The sequence below is a fragment of the Lonchura striata genome, chromosome Z, assembly GCF_050655825.1.
Source record: "Lonchura striata isolate lonStrDom1 chromosome Z, ASM5065582v1, whole genome shotgun sequence".
NCBI lineage: Eukaryota > Metazoa > Chordata > Aves > Passeriformes > Estrildidae > Lonchura > Lonchura striata.
In genome coordinates this window covers 64,719,004-64,744,955 of record NC_140740.1, presented here as the reverse complement: position 1 = coordinate 64,744,955, position 25,952 = coordinate 64,719,004, and the positions used below count along the sequence as shown (strand labels likewise).

At 36.5% G+C, this 25,952-nt stretch overlaps 1 protein-coding gene across 7 annotated transcripts in view; it reads left to right on the top strand.

Moving 5' to 3' along the window:
* The window catches only part of DENND4C (DENN domain containing 4C), a 71,097-nt gene that overhangs the window by 27,925 nt on the left and 17,220 nt on the right, over nucleotides 1-25,952 (top strand). For 3 of the 7 annotated variants that reach the window (XM_021535452.3, XM_085567912.1, XM_085567911.1), the window contains exons 5-24: nucleotides 33-202; nucleotides 1,668-1,909; nucleotides 2,717-2,783; nucleotides 3,415-3,473; nucleotides 4,799-4,943; nucleotides 5,286-5,461; nucleotides 9,041-9,141; nucleotides 12,079-12,297; nucleotides 13,299-13,444; nucleotides 14,546-14,581; nucleotides 14,812-14,942; nucleotides 15,731-15,863; nucleotides 16,318-16,524; nucleotides 17,207-17,335; nucleotides 18,038-18,182; nucleotides 18,515-18,661; nucleotides 20,842-20,967; nucleotides 21,816-21,956; nucleotides 23,250-24,391; nucleotides 25,289-25,469. In XM_021535452.3, coding sequence (XP_021391127.2) covers nucleotides 33-202; nucleotides 1,668-1,909; nucleotides 2,717-2,783; nucleotides 3,415-3,473; nucleotides 4,799-4,943; nucleotides 5,286-5,461; nucleotides 9,041-9,141; nucleotides 12,079-12,297; nucleotides 13,299-13,444; nucleotides 14,546-14,581; nucleotides 14,812-14,942; nucleotides 15,731-15,863; nucleotides 16,318-16,524; nucleotides 17,207-17,335; nucleotides 18,038-18,182; nucleotides 18,515-18,661; nucleotides 20,842-20,967; nucleotides 21,816-21,956; nucleotides 23,250-24,391; nucleotides 25,289-25,469 — 3,843 coding nt within the window. The remainder of the gene's footprint in view (nucleotides 1-32; nucleotides 203-1,667; nucleotides 1,910-2,716; nucleotides 2,784-3,414; nucleotides 3,474-4,798; nucleotides 4,944-5,285; nucleotides 5,462-9,040; nucleotides 9,142-12,078; nucleotides 12,298-13,298; nucleotides 13,445-14,545; nucleotides 14,582-14,811; nucleotides 14,943-15,730; nucleotides 15,864-16,317; nucleotides 16,525-17,206; nucleotides 17,336-18,037; nucleotides 18,183-18,514; nucleotides 18,662-20,841; nucleotides 20,968-21,815; nucleotides 21,957-23,249; nucleotides 24,392-25,288; nucleotides 25,470-25,952) is intronic. The other 4 variants (XM_021535457.3, XM_085567908.1, XM_085567910.1 and 1 more) reach the window with 4 other exon arrangements.

Below are 25,952 nucleotides of genomic sequence, written 5' to 3'. Positions count from 1 at the left end.
TGTACTTACTTTTCTTTTATTCTGTTTTTGAGGCTTACTTTTTAGATATCCTCAAGAGAACTATGAATCATTTCCACTGTCAGACTCTGTACCTCTCTTCTGCCTTCCTATGGGAGCTACTATTGAGTGCTGGGACCCTCAAACCAAATATCCACTACCCGTGTTCTCAACGTTTGTACTCACCTGCTCTTCAGCAGAAAAGGTATGGCTCCACACAGTGTTTTTGCTTCTATTTCAGATGGCTGTTATGGATCTAGGTAGGGATTGTTTCTTCTGTGTTTGAGAAATACACTAATACTTCCCTTATAAAATTATATTTCTTAAGCTTTCATGTAAGATGAAACTGAACCAAAACAGGAAGCAGCTGGAAGAGTATGTGCTGTTTACTCCTATGTAGGATGAACCATACACTTAACAAAACCAAAGCTCACAGCACAAGGATTTCCCCTTTCTTTCCCATGTAATGGGAGTGGAAGTATACTCTATATATTAAAGAGAACTTAATACATGTGTTAGTGATGTAGCAAATTGTTACAATTTTCACGTGGTTACCTTAAAGGACACTTATATGTGACTTTATGTAACAGGGTGTGTGACTTTCTGTAATAGGGCTCTGTAGCTATCTCTGCACGTGAATTGAAAACTGGTTACCAGAAGGCAAGGAGAAGAAAAGGGTGTACTGAGAGTAGGGTGTGAAAGATTCTGATTTGCATGAAGGGATATATTCAGAACATCTCAATTCTAACATTCAGGTTTGTCTGCTGAATCGGCAAAAGGCCATCAGCACACAAAGGCACCAAAAATGTGTGGTATGACTTAGGTTACAGGTGGGAAGGTAGTAGAGGGACACCTGATGAAGCAAGGGGGCCTTTCCTTGGGGTTGGTCTCCAGCTGTTGTTTCAGCTTGCCAACTGGTGTGTGTGTGTGTGTGTGTGTGAACTGTATGAGCGAGTAAGTGATTGTAATGTGTGATTGGCTCTCTGTATCAATGTGTGATTAGCTCTTTAGTAAACAGCCATTTGGCTCTGTTGGTGATAACAGCTCAACCTCCACTCTGTCTCACTCCCCTAACAGAAAAATTTACATACTTCTTCATTTCCAAATGAAGAAAAACCCACATTGCTTCAAAATATTAATATCTCTTTTGAGAAGAGGAATGCGGTAGCTGCTACAGTTTTTCTTTCCTTATTAATTTTTGCTAAGCTTACCAGATAAATTCAGTTATGAAACACACACAAATAGGGAAGGAATATTAGAAAATATCTTTTTAATTTGATAAAATGAAGGAAGTCAAAACTAAAACAGTTTTGGGAATTTACTGAACAGAAACATTTCATGAGGGTTTGGATTTGAGATTTTGGGAATGTTTTTGACCTAGATGATTAATAGATAAGATTTTGTCACAAAATGAAGGTTTGGTTCCTTCCCTTTGAATTGAATATGAATATTTTGTTGAGGAAGGTGCAATGAAAATGAGGAAGACAATTCAAGGGTTTTTGTTTATAGGGTTGCTTTGTGCATGTTACATAAATAAAGTAATTTCATAAGGTACCAGCAAAAGCACTATACTGTTTGCAAACTCCAAAGACTTAAAGATGCATCAAAAGTTGTAGCCCATATTCTTGTTAAAAACTGGGCTTCCTTAGCTGTTTTTCTTCATCTTGTAGGTTTATGGTGCTGCTATCCAGTTTTATGAGCCTTATCCCCGGGAGCTGCTAACAGAAAAACAACAATCACAGCTGGGTCTTCTGACAACTGTAGAGAGAAAAGTGATTACTTCCAAGTCCATCAATTCAAACAAATGCATCTGTCTTCTCTCCCACTGGCCTTTCTTTGAAGCATTTAGAAAATTTCTGATGTTCATCTACAAACTCTCTGTCTCTGGACCTCATCCTCTTCCCATTGAAAAGTATGTAAAACATTTTCATGTTGCTGTGGGAATGTAGTTATAACCTCAAGAAATCATGTGATTTGTGCATGTCAAGGTTGCTTAGTTGCTATAGTTGATCTACCATTTTGTGCTGTTTAGCTTATGTTGTACTGGTAGAAATTATTGCTTCTTCTGTTTAATAGTACTGGCTTTTGCAATGCCAGCAAAGCTAACTGAATTTTAGTCTGGGTCTTTTTTAGAATATGTCAAGCCTGTTTACCTTTCTTTTAGCTACATCAAACACAGAACAGGCTGTGCTGTGATACATGCTACATTTCCAGTCCTGTGTTTTTAGCTTAATAAATATAAGCTCAGGAATGCTGTACATTAGCAGTGCAGCTAACTCATGTCTATGAATATGTGTGCAAACTCTGCAGAGGATGCTTGCTGTGGTCCTGAAGGTTTGCTGGAAAATGATGTTGACTTCAAACTGTTAAGAAATCTGGCAAAATACTTCCTCTTAGCAGAAACTCTTTAGAAACTGGAGAACAGGGTTAGGCTGCCTGCCTGGGATTTGAAGTGGCTTGCCTAAATGCCTGTATGTTCTTATCTTTTGCTTACATATCTGAAGTCGCCAGTATTAATTTTCAGGCATGCAATTGAGTGAATGAAACTTCTTCATTTTGGCTTGCATAAATAGGCTCTTAGACTTATCAAAACAGTAAAGAAATCATAATGGTCTTTCTAAAAAATGCTACCATATTAATTCTAAAATGTGCTTAACATTGCTTTCAGCACTTCATTACACACTGGTGCTGTTTTTCTAATATCTTGTCTTCTTTGCAGGCACATATCTCATTTTATGCACAATATACCTTTCCCTTCACCACAAAGGCCAAGGATTCTTGTGCAGGTAAGAAAAATTTTCATTCATTTTAAACTATAGCAACAGCAAATCCTCTCTTGCCTTTGGTGTCTTCCTTTATTTTTTTACTTGGGTTTGAATACACACTTCCTGGAAGGGAGAGGGGAAGAGGTGGATGGGCTGGCCTTCTCTCTCATTGATACAATCCTGGGACAACTCAGCAAAGGAAATAAATTATTTCATACTTCAGGTAGTGTGGATGGCAGAAGTGTCCTATTTGCACTTTTGAAATATCTGCCATTTATTATGCTTTCATTTTATAGGCACCATTTGTATTACCTCAGTGGTAGGGTTGTTTTCTGTCTTCCCCTCACTTGTCCACCCACTGCTGTGGGGCAGAGGTTAGTTCCCTAGGGCACTGTCTCTTGTGCTTCTCTGTTTAATCACCTAGCAGCAGTTACATGCTGAGCACTGAGTCATGGGCTATTTCCTGTAATTCTTGGAAGTGTTTTGGTGACTAATATGAGCTCTGTTCACTTAGTGAACTCAAGTCCCAAAGTCACTGTGTCTGAATGCCAGGCAGTTTATGAGACTATGGATATATATTTATATTGGAATGTTATACTGTATTAACTTTGGGGTTGTTCTTGTCAATCACATATTACTTTATGTGTTTCAGCTTTCTGCCCATGATGCATTAATATTGTCACAGCCAGTTTCTACACCATTGCCATTAAGGTATCATTATTAATGCTTTAGATGTATGCTACTTGAAAAAAATCAGAGGCCAGCAGGAGTCAGTCATAGAAGAAGGTCAAGTATTAGTGCAATATCATGAGGTATTATAAACAGGAAGTTCAATTTGCATTTATAATGTTACACAGTCTTGTCTTGACATACATGTGCCCCTTGTGGAAGTATAATATAACTGATTATCCTGTAATAAAGATGGATCACCAGATTATTGCAGGAACTCTAAAGCAATCATAAGACATTTGTGAGGAGAAAAAAAAATACCCATATTTAAAGATCTTGTGCTTTCAGAACCAGTGTAGTAAGCAAAATTTAATGGCATAGAGACTGCTGTCTTGCTTTTTCCTCCTTTTGGATCCAAGAGAGACAATAACATCAAGCAGTTAGGTGAAATCCATGAATACACAAGTCTGCAAACATTTCAGGAATTCAAAGGTATACCTCCAAATTAGTATTTGTGCTTGAAGGTTGATGCAGTCTCTGTGAATACTTCCTGCATCTTCTGGGTTAGACCTCCCTATGATTGTGACTTGTGGTTTTATTTCAACATTTCTGTTCACCCTTAGTTTCAAGTTAAACACCAAAATCATCTCCTTTTTTAGTCTCTTCACCCAAAACATTATCCTATAATATTCTTTATGCAGAATCCCATCTTTAATCACATTTGTTACACAAGCATTTGGGTGAAAAATTTCAGCCAGGCACTAAATTGTAAAACTACATGTAAGAACTTTTTTAAGGACAGATTTTGCACCCTTGTTCTTGTAGATGTCATTACAATTCCTAAATGCATGCAGTCCCAACAAATTGAATGGAGGCTAAACAACAGAAACTGATGGACAGCATGTTGCCATCAGAATTGTGCATTAAGCTCACACATGAATTTGATGCTGTGATTCTAAGGTCAAATGGATACTCTAGTTCATGATTCTTGTGTGAGGTAACTCATCATATGAAACTGCTGGTGTTATTTTTGTTTGAATTAGCAATTAGGTTTGCTTTACTGTTATGAAGACAAGATACCAGTGCATTTCTGAGAGAGAGTGCCGTAAACAAAACAATTTTAGCAGTAGCATGGCTTAGTGTATGTTTCTTTATCAATAAAATTCAAAATTAGGTTTCTTTGGGGTAGTACAAGACTTAAAATTACATGATACCTATTAGTTAGATAGGTAGGTATTTGATGTATATTAGCACCATTCAAGTAGTTGATCCCAAAGAATGACAGTTGTCAGAAGTTTGATGGTAGTGATTTTTTTTTAAACCCTATAACATTTTTCTTTTCTTCTCCTTTCACATCCACTCATTAGTGGAGCAAACTTTAGCACTCTGCTCATGAATCTTGGACCAGAAAACTGTGCCACTCTGTTACTGTTTGTATTATTAGAGGGCAAGATCCTCCTCCATTCCCTTAGACCTGCTGTGTTGACAGGAGTTGCTGAAGCTGTAGTAGCTGTAAGTACAAAGTGTTCTGTACGGCAGTGAGAGAAATTGATTTAAGCGTCACAGTTGTAACAAGGCTTTAAGTTAAAATTCCTGATGTACTAAATGGTCATTTTCCCCAGCAAGAGCATTTAATTCAATTGCCCTATCTAGTAACTCTTAGAAAGATCATTATTTTTGCATAGCTGAGAGTTAAACTGTATTAAAGTGACAAACTTGGGGACTTTTTTCTGATAGTGTTACAAAGCTTTTAGTAATTTCATTTCAATGTGTTACATGTAACTTCTTATTTTTTCTTGTACAGCATCTGTTGTCTTGTTTTAATGCATTTATTTAATTTAATTTTTCCTTCAGATGATATTTCCATTTCAGTGGCAATGTCCATATATCCCCCTCTGTCCTTTGTCTCTGGCCACCGTACTCAGTGCACCTCTTCCATTTATTGTTGGAGTTGATTCACGATACTTTGATCTGTATGATCCACCACAGGATATTGTGTGCATTGACTTAGACACAAACATGGTCTACATGTAAGTTCTATGGAGATTTTACATTTTTCTGTAGATGAAGAGATTGCTGAAATGCTCTGAAGACAAAATTGTTAAAAACTGTTTGATCCAATGTGGTTTGTTTCTTACTTCCCCTTTTTCCCCCCTCATTTCTAAAGCTTTAAAGGAAATTAAAACTTAGTAGTCAAGAATCAACACTTTACACTTCCTATAAAAATGTGGTGCAGATCTTGATATAAATGTAGTAAAATGGTAAGTAACTAGGGAAAAGATTGTCCCCCTGTACTGGGCGCTGGTAAGGCGATATCTCAAATTCAATGTTTGGTTCTGGGCAAGAAAGACACTGAGGTGCTGGAGCATGTCCAGAGAAGATGGTGAAGGTTGGACACACAGGTGTTGTGAGGAGCAGCTGAGGGAGCTGGGGGTGTGTAGTGTGTAGAAAATGACCCTGAGGAAGACCTTATCACTCCCTACAACTGCCTGAAAGAAGGAAGCTGTAGCCAGGTGGAGGTTGGTCTCTTCTCCCAGGTAACAAGCAGCAAGATGAAAGGAAATGGCCTCAAGTTGCACCAGAGGAACTTTAGATTAGATAGTAGGAAAATTTTCTTCACTCATGGTCAGGTATTGGAATTGACTGCTCAGAGAAGTGGCTGAATCACCATCCCTAGAGGGTATTTAAAAGCTGTGTAGATGCAGTGCTCGTTTTAGTGGTGGACATGGTTTTGTGATGTAAGTGGTTGGACTTGATCATCTTAAAGTATCCTACATGAACAAGAATGCTTCAGGGTCTTTCATAATAACTCTTGACACTGTCTTGCACTTGGGCTACTTTGTGTTAATAAAGAAATTTTTCTGGAGTTACAAGGACTTTTTTTTTTTTTTTGTGAGACCAATCAAGCAAAATTTGGTGCCTTTGCTACATTAATTCTAAAATATTTAAATTAATTATTGTGTTGTTATATAGTACTTTTCTTAAATTGAACTGTTCCTTGAACAGTTTCTTTGTATCTTCTCAAGGAGAGGCTAATTCAGAATAATTATTCTGGGTTTCTATAATGTGAGCAGAAATAACAGAAATGAAAAATCAGGTTTTTCACTATTTAGGGACTACTTTTCATTTTCAGCTAGAACATCAATAGAAAGATGGATCTGAGCTAGTTCAAGATGAGGCTGATCACCACTAAATCAAATGCACATCTTTCCTCTGTGAAAATTTAGTTTCACTTACCATGTCATTTTTTAACTCTTCACTTTTGTTTTTACTCACTTGAGTTAGAGTTAGTAATTTGACCTGTGGATCAATTATATGCTTAGTTGATTTTTACTGCCTCAGAAGGACCCTTCCTCTACTGATGCCAATGTTTCCTTTACATTACTGATATGCTAGTAGCATCACAGGAAATGGTAAACAATGAAAGAAATTTTGTTTGTTTTCTGTCTGGATTTTTTTTCTCCTTCCCCTAACTCTTCACAAAAAACACTTCAAAAATCATTTTCATCAGTTTATAAAAAAGTATTATACCACCAAGAGAATAATTGTAGGTGTTGTGAAAGAAGAATGGATTGAGAAAGTCATGATAGATAAGTTAATCATTTGAAGATACTTGCAGGGAAAAAATACCTCAGTATTTTTGTTTGTAAGTAGAATGGAAGTGGCGGATTGTGTTACAGAAAAATAGAGATAAACCCAGGAGATTTTGCAGGGCAGGGAGATAAGGATTTCAAGATGTTTTAGGACTGTTAGAAAGACCAAGTACCAACATTACTTGGATTGGTTGTTGAAGTAAAAATCTGCTAGTGACTGACGTCTTGGCAGGCTGTCAGCTTTCCTACCCTTTCTTTTACAGTCTTATAAGCACATTTCTCTTTCAATAGTGAATTGATCTCATCTGGTTTTGCTGCCCATTTTGCATTTATCATATCTATGCAACATATTTGACTTCCAGAGAAGTTCAGCATTTGTAACTTTTGACTTTGGTAAATGTGAGATAATGGTATCTGCGTTATAAAGCATTTTTAACCTGGCAAAGAGTATATGTTTCAGTTTTGGAGGTGTGTAGGTAAACCCAAATCTCCATAAAGCACTTTGTGTTGAAGATAATATAGAATTATAAAAATAGTCTATTATTAATGAATAAAGATTTTTTCCATTTAATTTTATCCACCTTGGTTTCTGCCCCTTTTTAATCCTACGTCAATGCAGTAGTGCTGGATTTATTTTATATATATAAATTATATTTATTATTTGCTTGCTTGTTTAGGTGTAAAAGCATTTAACAGCATTGTTGCTGACTTGGAAAGACTGCTTAATAGGAAAATCCATTTCTAGAGCAAGTATGCTGCTTTCCTAAGCTATAACAAAAATACTAAATACCTTTTATTAAAAATAAATAATAAATAAAATACATAAAATAAAATAATTTTTAAAAATTAATAAATGTAGCTTTTATTAATTCAGCATCTTCCTTATTACTTGTTAATTTTTTTAAACTCTCTCTGTGATACTTAATGAGCTTTCAATGTTAGCTAGCCTTTTTAGGGCAAATATTTGAGAGTTTGTTTTATTTTCAAAGCAGGACATTTTCCTGTCACTTTTGGAATGGTACTACTTATATTGTATATAGGCATGCCATTATTGTGGGGAAGGAATGGGTAAAGGCATCCATAAATATGGAATTTTTCTTTACATCCATGAACTTTGGCTTCCTTCCTAAGATATTTCTGTGTTCATGCCAATAAAGCAAATAATGGAACAAGTATTTCACAGATGCAAAGTGCAAAAACAAATAGTGCCAGTATCAGCTTGGGTTGACAATAACTGATTAGGTTTCATGGCAAAGAGGTTTGTTATAGTCTCTGTAAGAGCAATTCTCTTCCATCTTCTGCCTTCCAGAAAGAGGCATAGGAGTTCTTGGGATTTATTCCCTTCTCTTTATTTATATCCATCTGCTAAAGAAGGTCTATTGTATCTGGTGTTGTCCTTAAAGAAGATGAGCATCCCTTTAGGCAGCTTACCCCACTGCTTAATCAACCACATAATTTTCCAACTATGAACTGAATTCCCAATCTTTCTAGTACCTGTTATACTGTGAAGATGGGACTGGGTTGCCATAGACATATAGCAAAGTACCGTATGACCATCAAGTTCTCAGACTGATCTGGCCTCTTCCATTAGCATATTGTACTCAGAACTACTTTTATTTGTAGGAGCAGTGGTATGGCAGGTTTATGCTAGAATAGACTTCGTACAATAATCATATACAGAAGAGTGTGCTTAAATCATATTGGCAAGGCTGATAAAAAAATCTGAAAGAGAAATAGTCTATAAAGTCTACATTAAATCTGAAGACAGATCTTCTTGCAGAGTGGGGGAAATGCTACTCATTACTCACTTTATACTGTTGTGTATCTGAATAAATGAAATTCTGAGCTATGTCATTCCCATTTTTTAAATTTTTGACAAATAGGTACAGTGACAGGATTTCAAAATAATTTGAAGGTACTGTCTTCTGTAAATGAAGCAACTTAAGGCTGTTGACATTATTCTTTTTTATACTGTCTCTATTTTACATGTCCTTTTTTGTCTCTCCTGTGTTTTAGATCAGATGATAAGAAGAGCACCAGCTGGAAGCAGTTTCCTAAAAAGCCATGTAAAAGTCTTCTCAGCACCTTAAAGAAACTGCACCCACAGCTCGCAGCAGGTGAAACAGATAAAATAAGAAGTTTTAATTAGTATATAACTGTAATGATTTCCTCCTATCACATGTAGTGTGATTGTTTGTAGACTTTTTAAATGTAAATTTGTAGAATTTAATCTGGTTTTTATCCTTTACTCATGGTCATGTTCAGCCTCTCATCCAACAGTTCCCCCAAGTCCTTGACAGAGATCTGTTCATCCCCCAGCCTGTGTTGATACTGGGGGTCTCCCCACCTCAGAGTGCAGCACCTTGCACTTGGTCTTGTTAAGTCTCATGAGATTTCCATGGGCCCAGTTCCTGAATTTATCCAAGTCCCTCTGGATGGTATCCCATTCCTCAGGTGTGTCAACAGCATCACTAAGCTTGGTGTCATCTTCAAACTTGCTGAGGGTGCACTCAATCCCTTTATCTGTGTTATTGATGAAGATATTAAATAACACAGACCCCAGTACAGACCCGAGGGATGCCACTTGTCACTGATATCCATCAGGGCTCTAAACCATTCACCACTACCCTCTGGATGGGACTAACCAATTTCTTATCCCCTCGAGCAGTCCCTCTCTCAAATCCATCTGTCTCCAGTTTGGAGAGAAGATGTTGTGGGGGTGTGTGTCAAAGGCTTTACACAGTTCTGGAGATCTGTAGCCCTTCCCTCTGATGTAGTCACTCCATCACAGAAGGTCACTGGGTTGGTCAGGCAGGACTTGCTTTTAGTGAAGCTGTTCCATGATCTTGCCAGGCATAGAGGGGAGGCTGATGGGTTGGTAGTTCCCAGGGTCCAGTACTAGCAAATATCTTAGATAATAACTTTTCTACCACAATAATGGAGTAGCTAATTTTTGACAAACTGTTTTGTCAGAAGGAAAATAAAAACTGGCTGTATTCAGCCTAATATCTTTGACAGATAGGAGCAGAATTCTAACTCCCCTAACAGTTTTCAGGTATTGTTTGTTTCTAACTGAAAACAGCTTCTTTCAGGTAAGATGATTCAGGGTATGTAAGGTTATATTATTTTAGGGAAGGAAACTGTGATGACTTCATAAGTGTAGCTAAGATACAGAAAATTCATAAGTGAGAAAAGTAAAAAATGGTATTAAGAGGTGGTCCTGCCTTAGTTTTCTATGATTTTTTTTTAAGTAGCCTTTATTTCATCTTTTAGAAAATTTTGACTTTTACTTTTATCAACAGGGTATATAATTAATTAGAAACTACTTCCTAATTCTATCTTGAGCACAGCCAGTGATCACTCTTAAATAATTTTTCTATTTTGGCAATATTATAATAGCTATGTTGTAATATTTATTTATATTTATGTAGAGGTGTGGAACTATCATTTTCAGCAATTCAGTTGGAGTTTTAAGAATGCAAGAATAAACTCTAAATTAGTCACTTACTTGTTTCTACCATTTGGTGCACTAAAATGTTAGGATTGGTGTTAGAAAAGTAGTTTTAGATGTGTATTCTTCAGAACAGGGAAAACATAATGTAACAAACTAGTGGTTTAGGTCACTTAAAGAATCAGTGGCAAGGCTAACAGCAAAAGCAGGTTTCGTATGAATTTGTAAAAGCACAACAAAGTTCAATAGCAACATTCATTCTAACACTGATGAAGAACAAAAGGAAAATCAGACTATAATCAAAGTAGAATGATTTTAACAAAGTCTGGGAATGCTAAGGGGCAAGAGTATAAAGAGCTAGGGGAGACCCTTCTGTAGATTCAAGAGTTTCAGAGAGGACCCACTTGCTTTCTAAATTTTTAATGGAGCCTAGGTGCAACTGAATCCAAACTCAGCCTTAGACCACGGGGCCAAGTCCAAACTAAGCTCCAGGTTTGTCTAAAGGATTTAGCAGCACGCAGTCGTTGACTGATAAAACATTTACAAAGTGATTTAATAAGATTTACTGCAAGCACCACAGTAACTTCCTACAGATCTGAGATAGAACTATTCATGCTATACTTGCCACTGGGTGTTTAAATCCATTGACACATACATGCACACAGACCCAAAGAATTGTATGCAAAGGTCTAGGTACATGTTTAAAATTCACTTTGAGTTCTGTGAGATACTCCCAAACCTTGACAACGCTCAAGGGATGACAGGTTGAGCTGTGAGGATTGGGTGGTACCCAGTACTGGGGGGATAGCCCAGACCTTGTCAGCAGGTTTCAGCAATGATCTGAGTATAGCATGACAAACTAGAGAGCTGATGGGCCCCGAGAGGTCCCACTGAAAATGAGGCACTGGGGGAGTCACAGCTGCCTCGGAGAGCTCAGAGGGCCTGGCTTAGGACTAATCTTCATAGTGTCACAAAACTATTATCTTCAGTTATCTATCAGTCTTCATCCTGTGGACTGAAAACTACTGGAATTTTCCTCAAAAGTCTAGTTATTATAATAATATCAGTTATTTTTATAATAATACAGTTATTTAATTATTGTAATAATGCAGTTATTTTTAATGATTCAGTCAGATAGTGTTCCAAGCCTACCCTTAGGCAAGAACTGTTCTTTAGGCAGCAGCAGTTCCTGAGAACAGCCAATGTTTCTGATAAGCTTGAAAGGGACCTTAACTGCTCAGGACAAGACCTAGAGAGAATGCCTGAGGAGACTGGAGATTGTATAGTAACCCAAAAGGAGTTTGGTTGGGGCAGGGAGTGTAAAAAATTACCACACATGGTTGCTTTGTGTTTGTGTTGTTTTATTTCTTAAAGACTATATTTTGTTGAGTATGAAGTAACATTAACTGAGCTGACATCCTTGTTTTGTGTCACAGACTGCTGCCTCAATTAGAAAAATACACTTTTGAGGTAACCTTTTATGCCAACCAATTCAGTTGGAAAATAATTTCTAGTGCTTATCACTTATGAACATGGGCAAATAGAAAAATTTTTGAATGCACTGAATTTTTATTAAAGGCTTGTATGTGTTGCTCATTGCTAGTTCACAGGAAAACTCAAGAAGGCTGTGCAGTGGAAATGACTCCTATAGAGGCAGATTTCTCCTGGCAGAAGAAGATGATAGAACTTGAGATGGAGATCCAGGAAGCTTTTCTCCGTTTCATGGCATCTATTTTGAAGGGTTACAGAACATTCCTCAAGCCAATCACACAGGCACCTTCAAATAAAGCAACTGCTGCCGATTCATTGTTTGATCATCAAGGTGAGGGTGTGGCAAACAAGCTGCTGATAGCATTGGCAGTGTTGCAACTTCAGAGCTGAAGAGCTTCCTAACTTTAAAAGGTCAAAGTTCTCTTTGGTTTTACAGCTCTTGGCTGTATTTAAAATTGCAGTTATCTTAAGTCAAGCTATTCAAAGTTAGTTGGAACACAGATACATACACATAGAACTGCAGATTTGCACTAGCTCCAGTATTAGAAAAAGGGTTTTTTTAGTAGCATGATGCCCTCTCATCATGGCATATTCTGCAAGGGCATCTCTTGGGAATTAAAAAATATTTCTCAGTTTGTATGTTGCAAAAATTCTAAAAACCCAGTAATGAGGAATGAAGTAATGGCCTTGATATAAATGGAAAAATAGTAGAGAATGGGGCAGAAATCAGAAATATGGCAAGCAAGAAACAATAGTCACCAAATGTTACTTCCCTCATCACTGTTAACTATTCTGACCTGTTCGTGAGTTGGATGCTACATAAAATGTCACAGGGGTTTTGTCTGTGGTGGTGTTTTGGGTTTTGTTTCTTCTTTTGGAGTTGTTGATTTTTTTTTAAATTAGTCGAGAAGATATTTGAGAAGAGATTTTTAGGTAATCATTTGTAGAGTTTTCAATTTTATCAATTCCATCACCTTTTAGAATAACGTAATTTTAATTTTAGTATGGTTTTAGCTATTGGATGCTTTTGTACAAGGTTATCTTTTTCTTGCACAATGACTCAACAGAGTGACAAGGGATTAGGTGGGTGTGATTGGTTGCCAAGGATGTAAAAAAAAATAACTATTAAAAATGCTGTTATTTTAATCGTCCAAATGCAAGTATATTTAAGTAGTTGTTATTGATAAAGCAAGTACTTTATGTATTAGCATCTTAAGTAATTTATATTGATTATGTGATTTCTGTGATTTCTGTTTATTAACACACTTCTTGTGATAATTTCTTATGGAACTTTTAACTGGTATTTAGTTGTGTGTTCCCTTTTATAACCAGGATTTTTAAAAAGCAGAGACCGGGCCTATACAAAGTTCTACACGCATCTCACCAAAACTCAGATATTCAGCCGCTTTATTGAAGAGTGCAGCTTTGTGAGTGACAAGGATACTGGCTTGGCATTTTTTGATGACTGCATAGAAAAGGTGAAAAATATGCTACTAAATAATATTCTTCTGTTCACTTTGTGTTACTGTCCCGTCCTTTAGTTGGGAAGGTGCATAATTTCTGCAGGAAGTATTCAAAAGGATTGGAATTCTTGGTGGTTATTGCTGAGTCATTTTCCTTTCTTCATTTTCTTGCATGGTCATAATTTCTGCATTATTGGAGGAAATTTTAATTGAAGGCCTGTAGGATTTCAATATATAAGATAATGTGAGATTTATCAGTAGCTGACACTTAACAAAATACCATCCATGTCTTCCCATTAAATGTTCATTTCTTCCCTCTAATGTAGAATTGCTACCAGTGGTCATCTGCCATGACCAAAAACATTGTTGTAGTTTTTTCCACAATTTCAACTTTAAACATGCCTAGTGTTTCAGATGTGGTTTATGTAGCTTAGTTCCCATTTCATGACATGCATGTTTTAGGAGAAAGATTACACCTTTTTCTTTTCTTTTTTCTTTTTTTTTTAATATAGTCACATCAGTATGATTCTGGTCTAGATAGGTCATGGAGTTTATAGCATCATCTTTAAAATTCCAAGTTCACAATATTAAAGTTAGGAGCTAAAGAATTATATTTGCTTTTTAAGGCATATATATGTGATTTATTCTGGGAGAACCTTTATTTTAAAAAAAAGTTTCTATAGACTGTGAGTCTTTGATTCAGTATTGATCCTAATCAGATTAATTTGTGAATGGACAAAAATTTGCCTTCATTTTTTTCTGCTAAATGTGGGGTATGCAGCTAGAGAATACTTTGTTAATAGATTGTTATTACTGCAGGTTTTCATACAGGAAAAGCTGCAGAACAGGAGTTTCTCTCAACTAAACAAATTGAAAGCACTTACCCTTTGATAGATTAAGGATTTTCTATTTAGTAGATAATGTCAGCAGAGAGAAAGCATGCTGATTACTGAATTCTTCACTGAAGTATTTGAAAAAGAGCTTAATCGCTTCTACAGTAATATGGAAAATTGACAGTTCTTTAATATTTCAGCAAGTGGCACAGCTTTAATATAAATATTTAGGGTTTTGATTTTGAGTTGAGAAGAAACTCTTAATTTTTTTTTCTTTTCCCAGCTCTTTCCAGATAAAGGAACAGAAAAAGGAGAGAAGGTACTTCTGCCTTTGAAAATGTTTAGGAATATCTGATCATGAAATAAAAATGGAACTACAAGAATGTGGACTTTATATTTGAGTAATTAGAACAAGTATAATTTATATACATCCAATCAAATATAGTGTATATTAAATATTTTTTTACATATTCCAACATAATTGACACTGAAAAGGACATTTTGTTACAAAGACAAACTCTGTACTTAATGTACAAACTCTGTTTTCAGGTTGATGTTGATTCTGTGGAAGATGCACGCTTGATTGAGCTTGATGAGTCACAAAAAAGTGAACATACAGTGTTCATAATGCCACCAGAGCCACCTGCTGATGATGGACAGGACCGAGTGCCAAAATACAGGTACAAGTTTCATAGGGTGAAACTAGAGTGCCTATGATGGTTAGCAGGGCAGATGTTCCATGCTGGTGCAAGACTTGCCTTAGTTCAGTATTCAGGAGAACTCTTTGAAAGATATGAACTGCCCAAATTCTGATAAGTGTCTGAACCTCTAGAAGTTAGTGTTTTGGGTGTGTATATGTGAGGGCATGTGGATTATGGTATTAATTTTTCAACAACTTCTTGCCAACTTTATAGTAATACTTTTCTGCATGTATTCAGTGTCCTGGCTCCTGTTTGAGCCATTTGTGTGTATTTTGTAGCAAGTGTAGTGCTCTTTGTTACATGTTGGGAATGATTAAGGGTGCATTATGAGTCTATCCAGTACTACTGATCTGCAGATGATGAACCAGAAGAACAAAACATGCACTCCACTTTTCAGGTTTCTTGCATTCAGTATTTTTCAGCCCTGTGCAAGAAGTGTGGAGTTTCCGACACTCTGGGTACGACTTGTTTCTTCCTGTCTCTCTTGGAGATCATGAGTGTTCTGTTTTTTGCTGTTGTCCTTTTTAATCATAATCTGAGCTCCCCTGACCTTCATGACATGGTTAGCAGTCTGGTTCTTATTTCTATAGTCTTTGGAGGTTTAATGTCCAAGCTATCTTCTTGTACTATCCTTGTGAATAGTACACAAACAGGATCTTCTCCTGTTTGTCATTTTTTCCCATATCAATTGTTTTCATGTGGCTTTCCTGCTATGACCTGCTATGTGAAAAGTTTTTATTTTCTGTTTTTTCAAATCATCTGTATAGCTATAAAAACTTCCCGCGACTAGATTTCAAGCTCTTTGACAGGCCACAGGAGCTCAAGCTTTCCTTCAGCAGACACCCAGCTGGAAGCAGCATTTCAAATAGTCCAGCACTCATGGCAAAGAGGACAAAACAGGTCAGATGAGTCTCACCGTAATCACTGTGTGATTGTTAAAAGATATGCATTTTCTTGGTAAAAGTGCCACTGCCTGTTTATACTATAAGTTAATGTTGTTAGAGTTTTGGTCTCTGTAACTATTCAGACTGAACACTTAAAAACAAAAGAAACAGAAGAGGTTAAAAAATATCATCTAAGGTTTCAGTTTATTGTCAAATGCGTTTTTAAGCTTTTGGCCATAATGTAAAATTAAATTGAAATTTATGCTTAGTGTGGGAAAAAATGATTGATCCTGATCTAGTTTTTGCTTGCGGATTATCTTAATAAGAGAATGGTAAAAGGGGATCTTCAGCTGAATGTTTGTCTATTATTATTAAATGCTTACTCTTAAGAAACCAATGTCTGAGTTAGATTTCTAGATTCAAATTGTTATGTCTTTTATCTGCTTTTGTGTTTTGTTTCACCCTTACAGGAGATAAAAACAGCTCATAAATTAGCCAAGAAGTATTATGTAAGCCCCTCCCAGTGGGCTAAATGTCTCTTCAGTCATAGTTATAGCCTATGGTTTATTTGTCTGCCAGCCTATGTCAGAGTTGCACATCCCAAGGTCAAAGCACTGCAACAGGCATATGATGTTCTGATTAAAATGAGGAAAACCGATGTGGAACCACTAGATGAGGCAAGTGGAAATCAAAAAAAAGTTACCATGACTGAAATAGAAGATAAGGTGCAAATACAGTGTGTTTTACTGATACCACCCCATTAAGCATACTTATGGCTAGACCTGTGTTTAAAGCCACCTTAAAATAATCTCAAGTCAGCTTAACTATAGCAACTGGAAATTATTTGCCTTTTTATCCTCAGCATAGTGTGTGCTGGGTCAACCATTCCAACTCAGTGTTGCTAATCCTCTTACAGATGACTTTCAGAAGAGTTCTTGAATATCCCTGGTTTTTATTGCACTTTAATTAGTTCTTTGCAGCCTTACTGGACTGAAGAGATGATGGGTTTGTGTGCAGCACACTATTCTTTCAGTAGTATCCACAGGTGCACAGCAGCAAGTTGTCCTGCTTTTCACATGGGCACCTTACCTCCTTTATTAGAAAAATAGAAAGAAGACCTGAGTGGAAAAAAAAAAAAAAATTTGGCATGGTCAACATTGTGACTGCTGGTGTTATTTTATTCATTATTTGTTTCTGTGACTTGCTCTTTAATTTTTGCTCCCTCTTCTGGCTGTAGTGTGTTATGGACTAAGTAGTTCTCACAGTTTTCCCTTTTACATGTGTAAAATCAGGAAAAAACCTCAAGATACTACAAAATTCCTGTCTTTAGTCCATTTACACATTTCTGTATCTTGTCAGGTCTGTTACAGAGTAGTAATGCAGCTCTGCGGATTGTGGGGTCAACCTGTTCAGGCTGTGAGAGTCCTTTTTGAAATGAAAAATGCTGGAATACAGCCAAATGCCATCACCTATGGTTATTACAATAAGGTAAGGGTCCAGTGTCTTTTGCAGTTGTATGGTAGTATGTTTTTAAGGTTGTTTCTTGCAGCTCTTCTCTTGGATTTGCTAGTTCTTTTAGTCAAGCAATTCTTTTGGACGTGTTTACAGAATGACTGAATCTGCACTAAATGGTTCTAAACTGTTAAATTTATATTCCCATGCTGTTTGGCTAACCAAAAATACTATTGAAATGCGGATTTGCGCAGTTTCCATTTACAAATTTTGGAACCATCTAGTGCTTCCATGTCAAATAAATCTATTCTAAGGTGTATTCTTTAAGATAGGAAGATCCAAGATGGATGAAGGCTGGAATTAGGCTAGTTGGAGTAGCCTCCCCCTCTTTCCTTGCTATCCTAATGAAACTTGATGGTAAACTATATAAAGGAAAAAGAAAAGAGATGTTAGCATGGTCTTCTGTTGCTATCAAAATATATAGATAAGAATAATTCCCACCTTGTTAATCAAAGTAATTTTGATCCATTGTCTGGTTTTACTCAACTATTTTGTATTGAGCTGTGGAATAAAAGGGAAGAGCTCATAAAAATTCAAGTATTTGTCCTACTTCACATGGTTGGCAGTAAATGCTTTTTTTTTTATTGTGGGGAGGAGGGGAAGCTTCTCACTGTACTATGTTTTTTTAATGTAACTTCCTTACTGTTTTTATTATTGCAAAAATGTCTCTTTCTGCAGGCAGTTTTAGAGTCTTCTTGGCCTAGTGGTAACCGCAGTGGCATATTCCTGTGGACAAAGGTACGAAATGTAGTTCGTGGCACAGCGCAGTTTAGGCAGTGCCTGAAGAAATCCACGCAGAACCCACGAGTGCCTGTGATACTAGGTAACAAGTTAGTTGAAATAGATTTATTTCTGGTGAACAGAAATGATATACTTTCAGAGGGATTGCAGCTGACATTGTGGCTTTTGAAAGTGGAAAAATCTGTCCTTAAATGTATAAAAATTGATATTTGCCAACTTGATGCTTGTAACAGGATTAGAATGTCATTTGCATACTGAAGAATTAATTATCATGATTTGTTTAGCCAGAATTTCATACTCTTATTTTATATGTGCAAGCAGAAGTATTTACTGTTGTCTGAACAGGTTAGATTTATTTAAAAACCTGAACAATTAAATCCTCTCTTACTAACCAGCTCTCGTTCATGTCTTTAGCTCTTCGGAGTCCCACGGGTGGAAGTGATGGGGACATGGTGAGCCATGGTAGCGTGGATAGTTCTAATGATGCTAACAGTGGGGAGCACACCCTCTTCGTCAGTGACTTAGTCAGGCTTGATTCCGTTGATAATCACTCTAGCACAGGTACTAGATTCTGCTGGGTTTACTACTAACAGTTCCCCAAAAGACTAAAACTTCTAGTCTCCTGTTGATTTCCCTATTCACAACTACTGCTTTCCCTTCTTTAACCTGTAGAGAAGTGTGGAGTTAATTTGTGCAGAAAAAGAAGTACAATATTGTTGAACATTTCTCCTTCACTGCACATCATGCTTTAATTCAGAATGTACCATAGGAGAAATAGTTATATTAAAATAAATGTTTTGCTGTGGTCTCACGTACCCTACTTTTTGTGTTAACCTTCAGAAAAGATACGAAGCCCCTGACATACGAGGCTGTTTAATTTTTGCATGTTGTCATTTATTCACAGAAGAAGTAGTCTATGTCAGTAAGATCTTTCTGTGAAAGGAAAGGAGTGATATTTAGTGAGTTGATTAGAAGGTAACACTTGAAAATGTTTTTCCTTGATAATATCTCAGGAAGTTCTAATTAGCATTCATGGAATTAGTAGGTTATGGTAAACTGTGCTTTTAAACGCCGTATTCAAATGTCTTAATAATAGTAGTTGCTAAACTTTGAAGTAAATACAGAAATTGTTAGAACCTTGTCATACGGTTTTTAGGAGACACCTTGGGGAATGGAAAGGCAAGTGATAAGCTGGAGAAAAACTCCAGGTTGAACATAGTGTGCACTCCTCCTGACAAACTGAAGTAAAAAGAGTGCACAGGAAGTTAGTAGTTCAAGATGGCAAGACAAAATGCATGGTTCTTCTTATCTGCTCTAGCACTGATCACATCCTACCTGTGTAGTTTAAACTAAACTTCCTTCCTGTGTGTACCTCAAAACTTAATGCATAAAATGATTCTTGCACACTCTTCATGTTTTTAATATCTTGAGCCCTTCTGTAAAGAGAACTTTGAGTCTGATTCCTGTGCTTCATCTGATACGTCTGCCTAGATTACTGAACTTCCCTTCTCTCTGCTCTTTGTTGCTCTGCTTTTTGCTCTTTGCTGTCTCTTGGGTGCCGCATTTGTCCTTGGCTATCACGGTGTGGGGTGCAGACTTATGGTGTGAAGCCTTGGATGCACGTGTGCATTATTTCTACCCTTGAATGTTTCTCCTGCAGGTAATTCACCCATTTATTGATGGGGTATTGGCACTTCTGTTCAAGGCAGGGATACTAACACTATTGAAAATCTGGCAGAGAGAAAATAAGCACCTAAGAATGTCAGAACTTAATTTTCTATAAAAAAGTATTTTAATATAGTAGCCAAATGTATGAATTCATGGCTGCTCAAATTTTTAATTCTTTTTAATACAGTTGTTATTTGTTGGTAAAATAAACAGCAGTGATATATATGGTAGATGAATTGTATCTGTCACCCAAGTTTTATGAAGCTTCCTAGCACCTTTCACACTCAATAACTTACTTTTATCTTTATTATTGCAGTAGGAATGCTAATTGGTACTCTGAAGTATATGAAATCCAATTTAGCGTTGCTGAGAAATGTGTCCATTTAGTATTTTTGTCTTTTTGCACATGCAACAGCACTTCAGATAAAAAAATAACAGAGGGAAGAGACTTTCTGTATTTTTTCATGTAACAGATTTTTATGATTACAGTAAACTTTCGGTTTTTTAGTGAGTTACAGCTGGCAAGTTAAACTGGTATAGCAGAGAAACAGACTTTTTAAAAAACGTTTGTAGTTTTACTTTTTTCTTCTATTTCAATTTATACTTCGGCATACAATGCAAAGATATAGCACAGTTTATAGTACAGGTTTGTTCCAGGGCTGTATTCACTGTTAGAATCTTGCTCAATTATTTCTGTGGTTGTCTAAATTTCTTTTGTTAATGCATTTGAGAATTTAGCTTACCCAGCAGTTAAATATTTCATTCTAATGTGATAGAAAAGGAATGAGAGCAGATATAGTGCAATAAAAATACTTAGTCACCATAGTGTTTCTAGGGGAATAACACATACTTAGTATAATTAGAATAGTTAATTTGGATTGGTATAGCCAAACTATCTCTGGTGTTATCATCATTGAATAGGTCTTTCCACAAATTAGACATTTTGGAGATCTTAATATCAACTTTCCTGGAGAGATAACATATGAAACAATATGATCCTGTGTTTTCTTATTGAAAACAAATTTAGGAAGGGAAAATGAACTTTAAGCATGTGTTTGTATTTCTTCCAACAGGTGGTCAGTCAGACCAGGGTTACAGCTCCAAGGATGAACTCTTGCGAGATGGTGAGCATAGACTTCCTGCAACTGAAACACAAGTAGAGAAAGATATTTCTTCTAACCTTGAAGACTTAATAGGAGGTTAAGTATGCATGTTTATGTTGGCAAAGGCTTTTGGTAATACATGTGTTTCATGCATTAGAATACCATAGATACCCAGTGTATTGAATTAATAATGTTCCACGGCTCAGAATATGATAGATTTCATATAGTTATTTTACTTCTGTGCCCAAAATTATAGCAGTGGAATGTGTATAGGTAAAAAGAGCCTTTTACTATATTAACTTAATATAGATGGAAAAAATGGACAAATGTTGTGGTACACATTAATTTACATTCCATTTCCCTCATTTGTCTGTTTGAAATCTTGACAATTTTTTAGCTGTACCTGTTGACCTAATAAAAGGCTCTACTTTTTCTTACAAACTCTTCCCAGCTATAGACAGCCTTAGGGTCATCTCCTGTCTTCTGTTCAAATTTTGCCCTTAGTTTTTCTGTATGTTGTTTTTTTTAATTATTGAATTTGTTTCATATCAGGGTTATGAGATCCTTTATGTGAGTTAGGGCTTTTAATGCTCTCATTAAACAAATTGCATGAAAATCTGTGAACTTAGAGGTTTCTTCTATGTTACCTGATCTTACTCTGCTTTGTTGAAAAAATACCACGGGGAGAAACTGGCAAATGCTATAACCCTGTGAACAGCTAAGCACTCTGAATAATGCTGGAAGCTGTAACCTTTCTGGGTATTGATTCCAGGAAATGCTTAGTACCTAGAATGACTGATCCTTTAGTTTGTTATTACATAAGGTGACTGTGGAGTTTATATTTTACGTACCAGTGCAAATAATGACGAAGTTAAATCTTAACTCCTAATATCTATGTATCTATATCTATCTATCTACTAATGTTCACATTCTCTTTCTTGCAGAGATTTCTACAGAAAAATCTTATGAAAAGCAACAGCTGAATATAGAAACTCCGAGTCCAGCTGATCCACCTTATTGGAGTAACAGTATTGTGAAAGTTCCATCAGGCATTTTTGATAGCAGTGGAAGGCACAGCAGTGATGGTGAGTCACTGGGTGAAACAGTGCTTATTAAAGTCCTGATCTTGTTGTGCTGTAGTGTTTTTCAATCTGTTTCATGTTATGAAAAGAAACAAAACTTCTGTTCAAGGTGCAGATGTCTTGCACAATGTTTGCTTTCCACCATTATCCTGTGCAGGTAACATAGAAGGAACCTCTAGATTCTAAGGTTGAAAATCACTGTTCTGTAGACTGAAATCAAGGGGTTTTTCCCTGACCTGCACTGAGAGTGTTTCAGTAGTATATTAGGAAACAAAGAGAAATAGTGTCTCCAGTCTTGATTTTGTCATCTAAACCTTGCTGATCTTGGACAAGTCTGTCTCCATTCCTGCAGCTTGTATTGCCAATCTATAATGCAGGAACCATGTGTCTTGCCTTTGTGCTGTACAAAATTTATTTACTTCTCTCAAAATTTGTGATGAGGAAGATTTTTGGATATATAAGAGCCAAATCTTGGGGATAATTTTTTTTTCTGCCTTTATGTCTGTCCTTTACTAAGGCAAGGTAGTCCAGCTTCTGTGTAGCTTGATAGCACAAAATGGTGTCTCAGGTAAGAAGTTGCTTGGAACATTTTGGCAATTATGAGAACTGTTGGCCAGCCAAGAAGCAGCATTGATGTGAGACTCAAACATCCTCCACCAGGTGGATATGGTACAAGAGGTCTTCTCTTGAGGTTCTAATATAGTAGGATTTCCATACTTATGAAGGTTTTAACTTTGCTAACACAGCTGTCTAGGTAGTACATATTCCAAATTACCCATAAGAAATAGGAATATTTATAAAATTAGTTTATGGCTTCCTAAACTTAATTAGCATTTTCTATATACACATGTGTGTCATAAATGAAATAATGCATCTGTATTGGGCAGACACACATTATAGGGGTTTTTTTTCAGAACCAGAATGAACTATGCAGTTTGATGTTTAAATCTTGAATGTAGCTGTTGGAGGGAAAAAAACCAAAATCAGCCAAAGCACCTTTTACTTAAATTGTAGTTTGCTTTAGTTCATGGATGTAGTACTTACTCTTTGAGTGTTGGCACAGGGAAAGGAGGTAGAAGCCATAAACAGCTTTGATTCCAAGGAGTAGTTGGCTTTTGATCTGCAGGATGTCTTTGCAGTGAAATAAAGTGTTCATGCTAGTGTAACTTCTTAATGGATATCTTGGGACTGTAGTACTCCCAGTCTTCTCTATGTAAGGAGATTTCACATGGTTTCAGGAAGTAAACATTTTAGGTGGCTATGGACACCATGTTATTAATGCATTTTCTTTTTTAGAAACTGTTTCTAGCCCAGTGTTCATCACTCAGGATTCAGTTGAAGATACAGTCTTTGGTAATGTTTCTCCTAAGAAAACAAGTGAAAAAAGACAGAAGAGGCAAAAACTGTTTTCAGAGAGAAGCTGCAGTTTCAGCAGTGAAAGCAGAGCTGGAATGCTGCTGAAAAAAGGCAGCTTGGACTTGCATTCTAAAGAAATAGCAATAATGATGGGAGCAGATGCCAAGATCCTAACAGCTGCTTTATCTGGGGCCAAAACTTCACCTTCTCATGTGAATAAATCCCACAGCTTTGAAAATATCACTGACCAGCAGGTTTCTAATATAAGTGGCACTTGGAGTGGTGTGACTGAGAGTGATTGGGACCTAGAACATAGGTCTTCACCAGTGCTGGAAGAGCCTGAGGTAGGACAGGAGGATCTTGAGAATGGAAGAGATGGAAACATGACCACAGTGGAAGATATGAACGAACAATCAACTGAGTCTAAAAACCAGAAACCTGAATCCAAAGATGCAACTGCTAAAAGAAATAGCTTTTATGGAGTGGTTAAGCCTATTGAAAGGGAAGATGTTGAAGTAGGCTTGGACCCTCTGTCTTTGCTAGCTACTGACAGCACTCAACCAGGTTATCCAGAACCTGGGGAAAAGCTGATATCACCAGTTGCTGCACGTAATTTGGCAGATGAAATAGAGAGCTATATGAATTTGAAGAGCCCGTTGGGTAGTAAGTTTCCCAGCATGGAACTGCACAAGCCAGATAAGGATGCAGAAGCTTCTGGTTTACTTGGTCACTCCCAAGAAAGAAGGTCAAGCCTGCCTTTGGATCCCATCCTGCCATCCTCCAAGCGTTTTGAAAATCGAAGAAGTCCTGTCTCCAGATCCAAAACATTCACTGTACGATCAAAGCAACAAACTCACCCACAAGTTCAAAAGGAGCGGTCTTCATCTTTGACAGGACTGGGTCGTTCTTCTCCACATGGCTCATTGGGAACTGTTGTAACAACTTTATCCAATCTGAAATTAGACAATATACTGTCTGGACCAAAAATAGATGTTTTGAAATCAGGCATGAAGCAGGCTGCCAATGTGGCCAGTAAGATGTGGGGAGTGGTAACATCAGCATATAGTTACTCAGATGATGAGGTAAGTGTTTTTCAGTATGAAAAATTTGGGGGCACAAAGTTAGAGGGCTAATTTCTATGTCCAGAAGATTGCTTCTCTAGGTGGTGTTTTTTATTAAGTATTGACATTTATTACTAATAAAAATTACACTTTATCTATGATGTTTTTCCTCACCATTAAAAAACCCCTCATTCTTCAGACAAAAGGAAATGAGATGGTCTCAGTGCAGTAAGTTTCAGCTTTTTGTTCTCAACAAAAATCTCCCATTTGTTTATTAATCCTTTTATTTATATGTAAAGAAACTGAACCAAGAAACCCTGATAAGTGCAAATGTCTATCACCTTAAATGATGCCATACTGCCCTGTCTTACTTTAGAAAACTAGGTTGTGAAAATAAATTACAAACCTGGGAAGTCAGGTTGGTGGGGGTCAAAGTTAAAAGTAATAAGGTACAATCTGAGATCTAGTAAATTTACATATCAGGAATTTGGAAACTAAATGTTATGGTTCTTCTGTAACTAACTGTGTTTTTCAGAGTAAAACATTTCACATACTAATGACAAGATTGAAAAAGGATATAGAGGGATGAATATTGTAACTTCCTCTTTTTTTGTGATATCTTGTTATTGTGCCTTCAAATGATGTGTATGCATAATTTTTCCTGTTTTTTCTGTAATGAACAAACTTACATCACTATAGTTTTGACACTCAGTTTGTCAGTTTTTCAATATCCTCCTGCTTTGTCCAGTATCTGCACTTTTTGGGGCTACATAGATTTGTCTTACATTCGATATATTTTTTACATCAGGATTTATCTTAATCTGCTAGTCTAATTATTTTTTATTTAGGATAAAGATAGAAGACAAATAATGGATGTGGAGGTACTCAAAAAAGCTACTTTTTCTTCTTGCATTAAAGGAAGAAAGCCATCGACCAGACTATAACTTCCCTGTGGGCTTTGAAGATAGTAGTTTAGGAGATAATTTGTCATCAAGAACTGGAGTCCCAGGCCTGCTTACAAATGAGCTTGCACAAAGCACTACTAGTCTTGGTAGTAGCAGCAGTGGTGGAGATGTGGGAAGACAGCATTACAGTGCAGGTGAGATGATTTGGTTTAATTTTCCTCTGATAACTTGATTATTATACAACAAACAGGGAAAACTATTTCATGTGAAATCACTCAAAACAATGGAAGCTATGGTAATGTGAGATTATTTCAAGCCCTTAAGAGTATTACAAGCAAATTTTTACTTCCATTCTATACTCTTCTCTTGCAGTAGCAAGTAGTTAATGCTTCTCTCTTTGTTGAATGCATTAAAAGCTGATACAATATGCAGGAGTGTAACCATAAAAATACTTCCTGTATATGTTATAGGAAGATTTTGAACTAGTTACAGCATGAAACACCTCCTCATTCGTGTAAAGTCATAAGACCCTTGGAAGTATTAATAGTGAAATATTAATACAGAAAAGCTGAGCAGTTTGATAACTGCAAATAGTTGCATAACTAAGAGAAACAGATCATCTGAGGGAGGAAAGAAACAAACCAACCAAAACCAAATCAACAGAACAATCCTGTAGT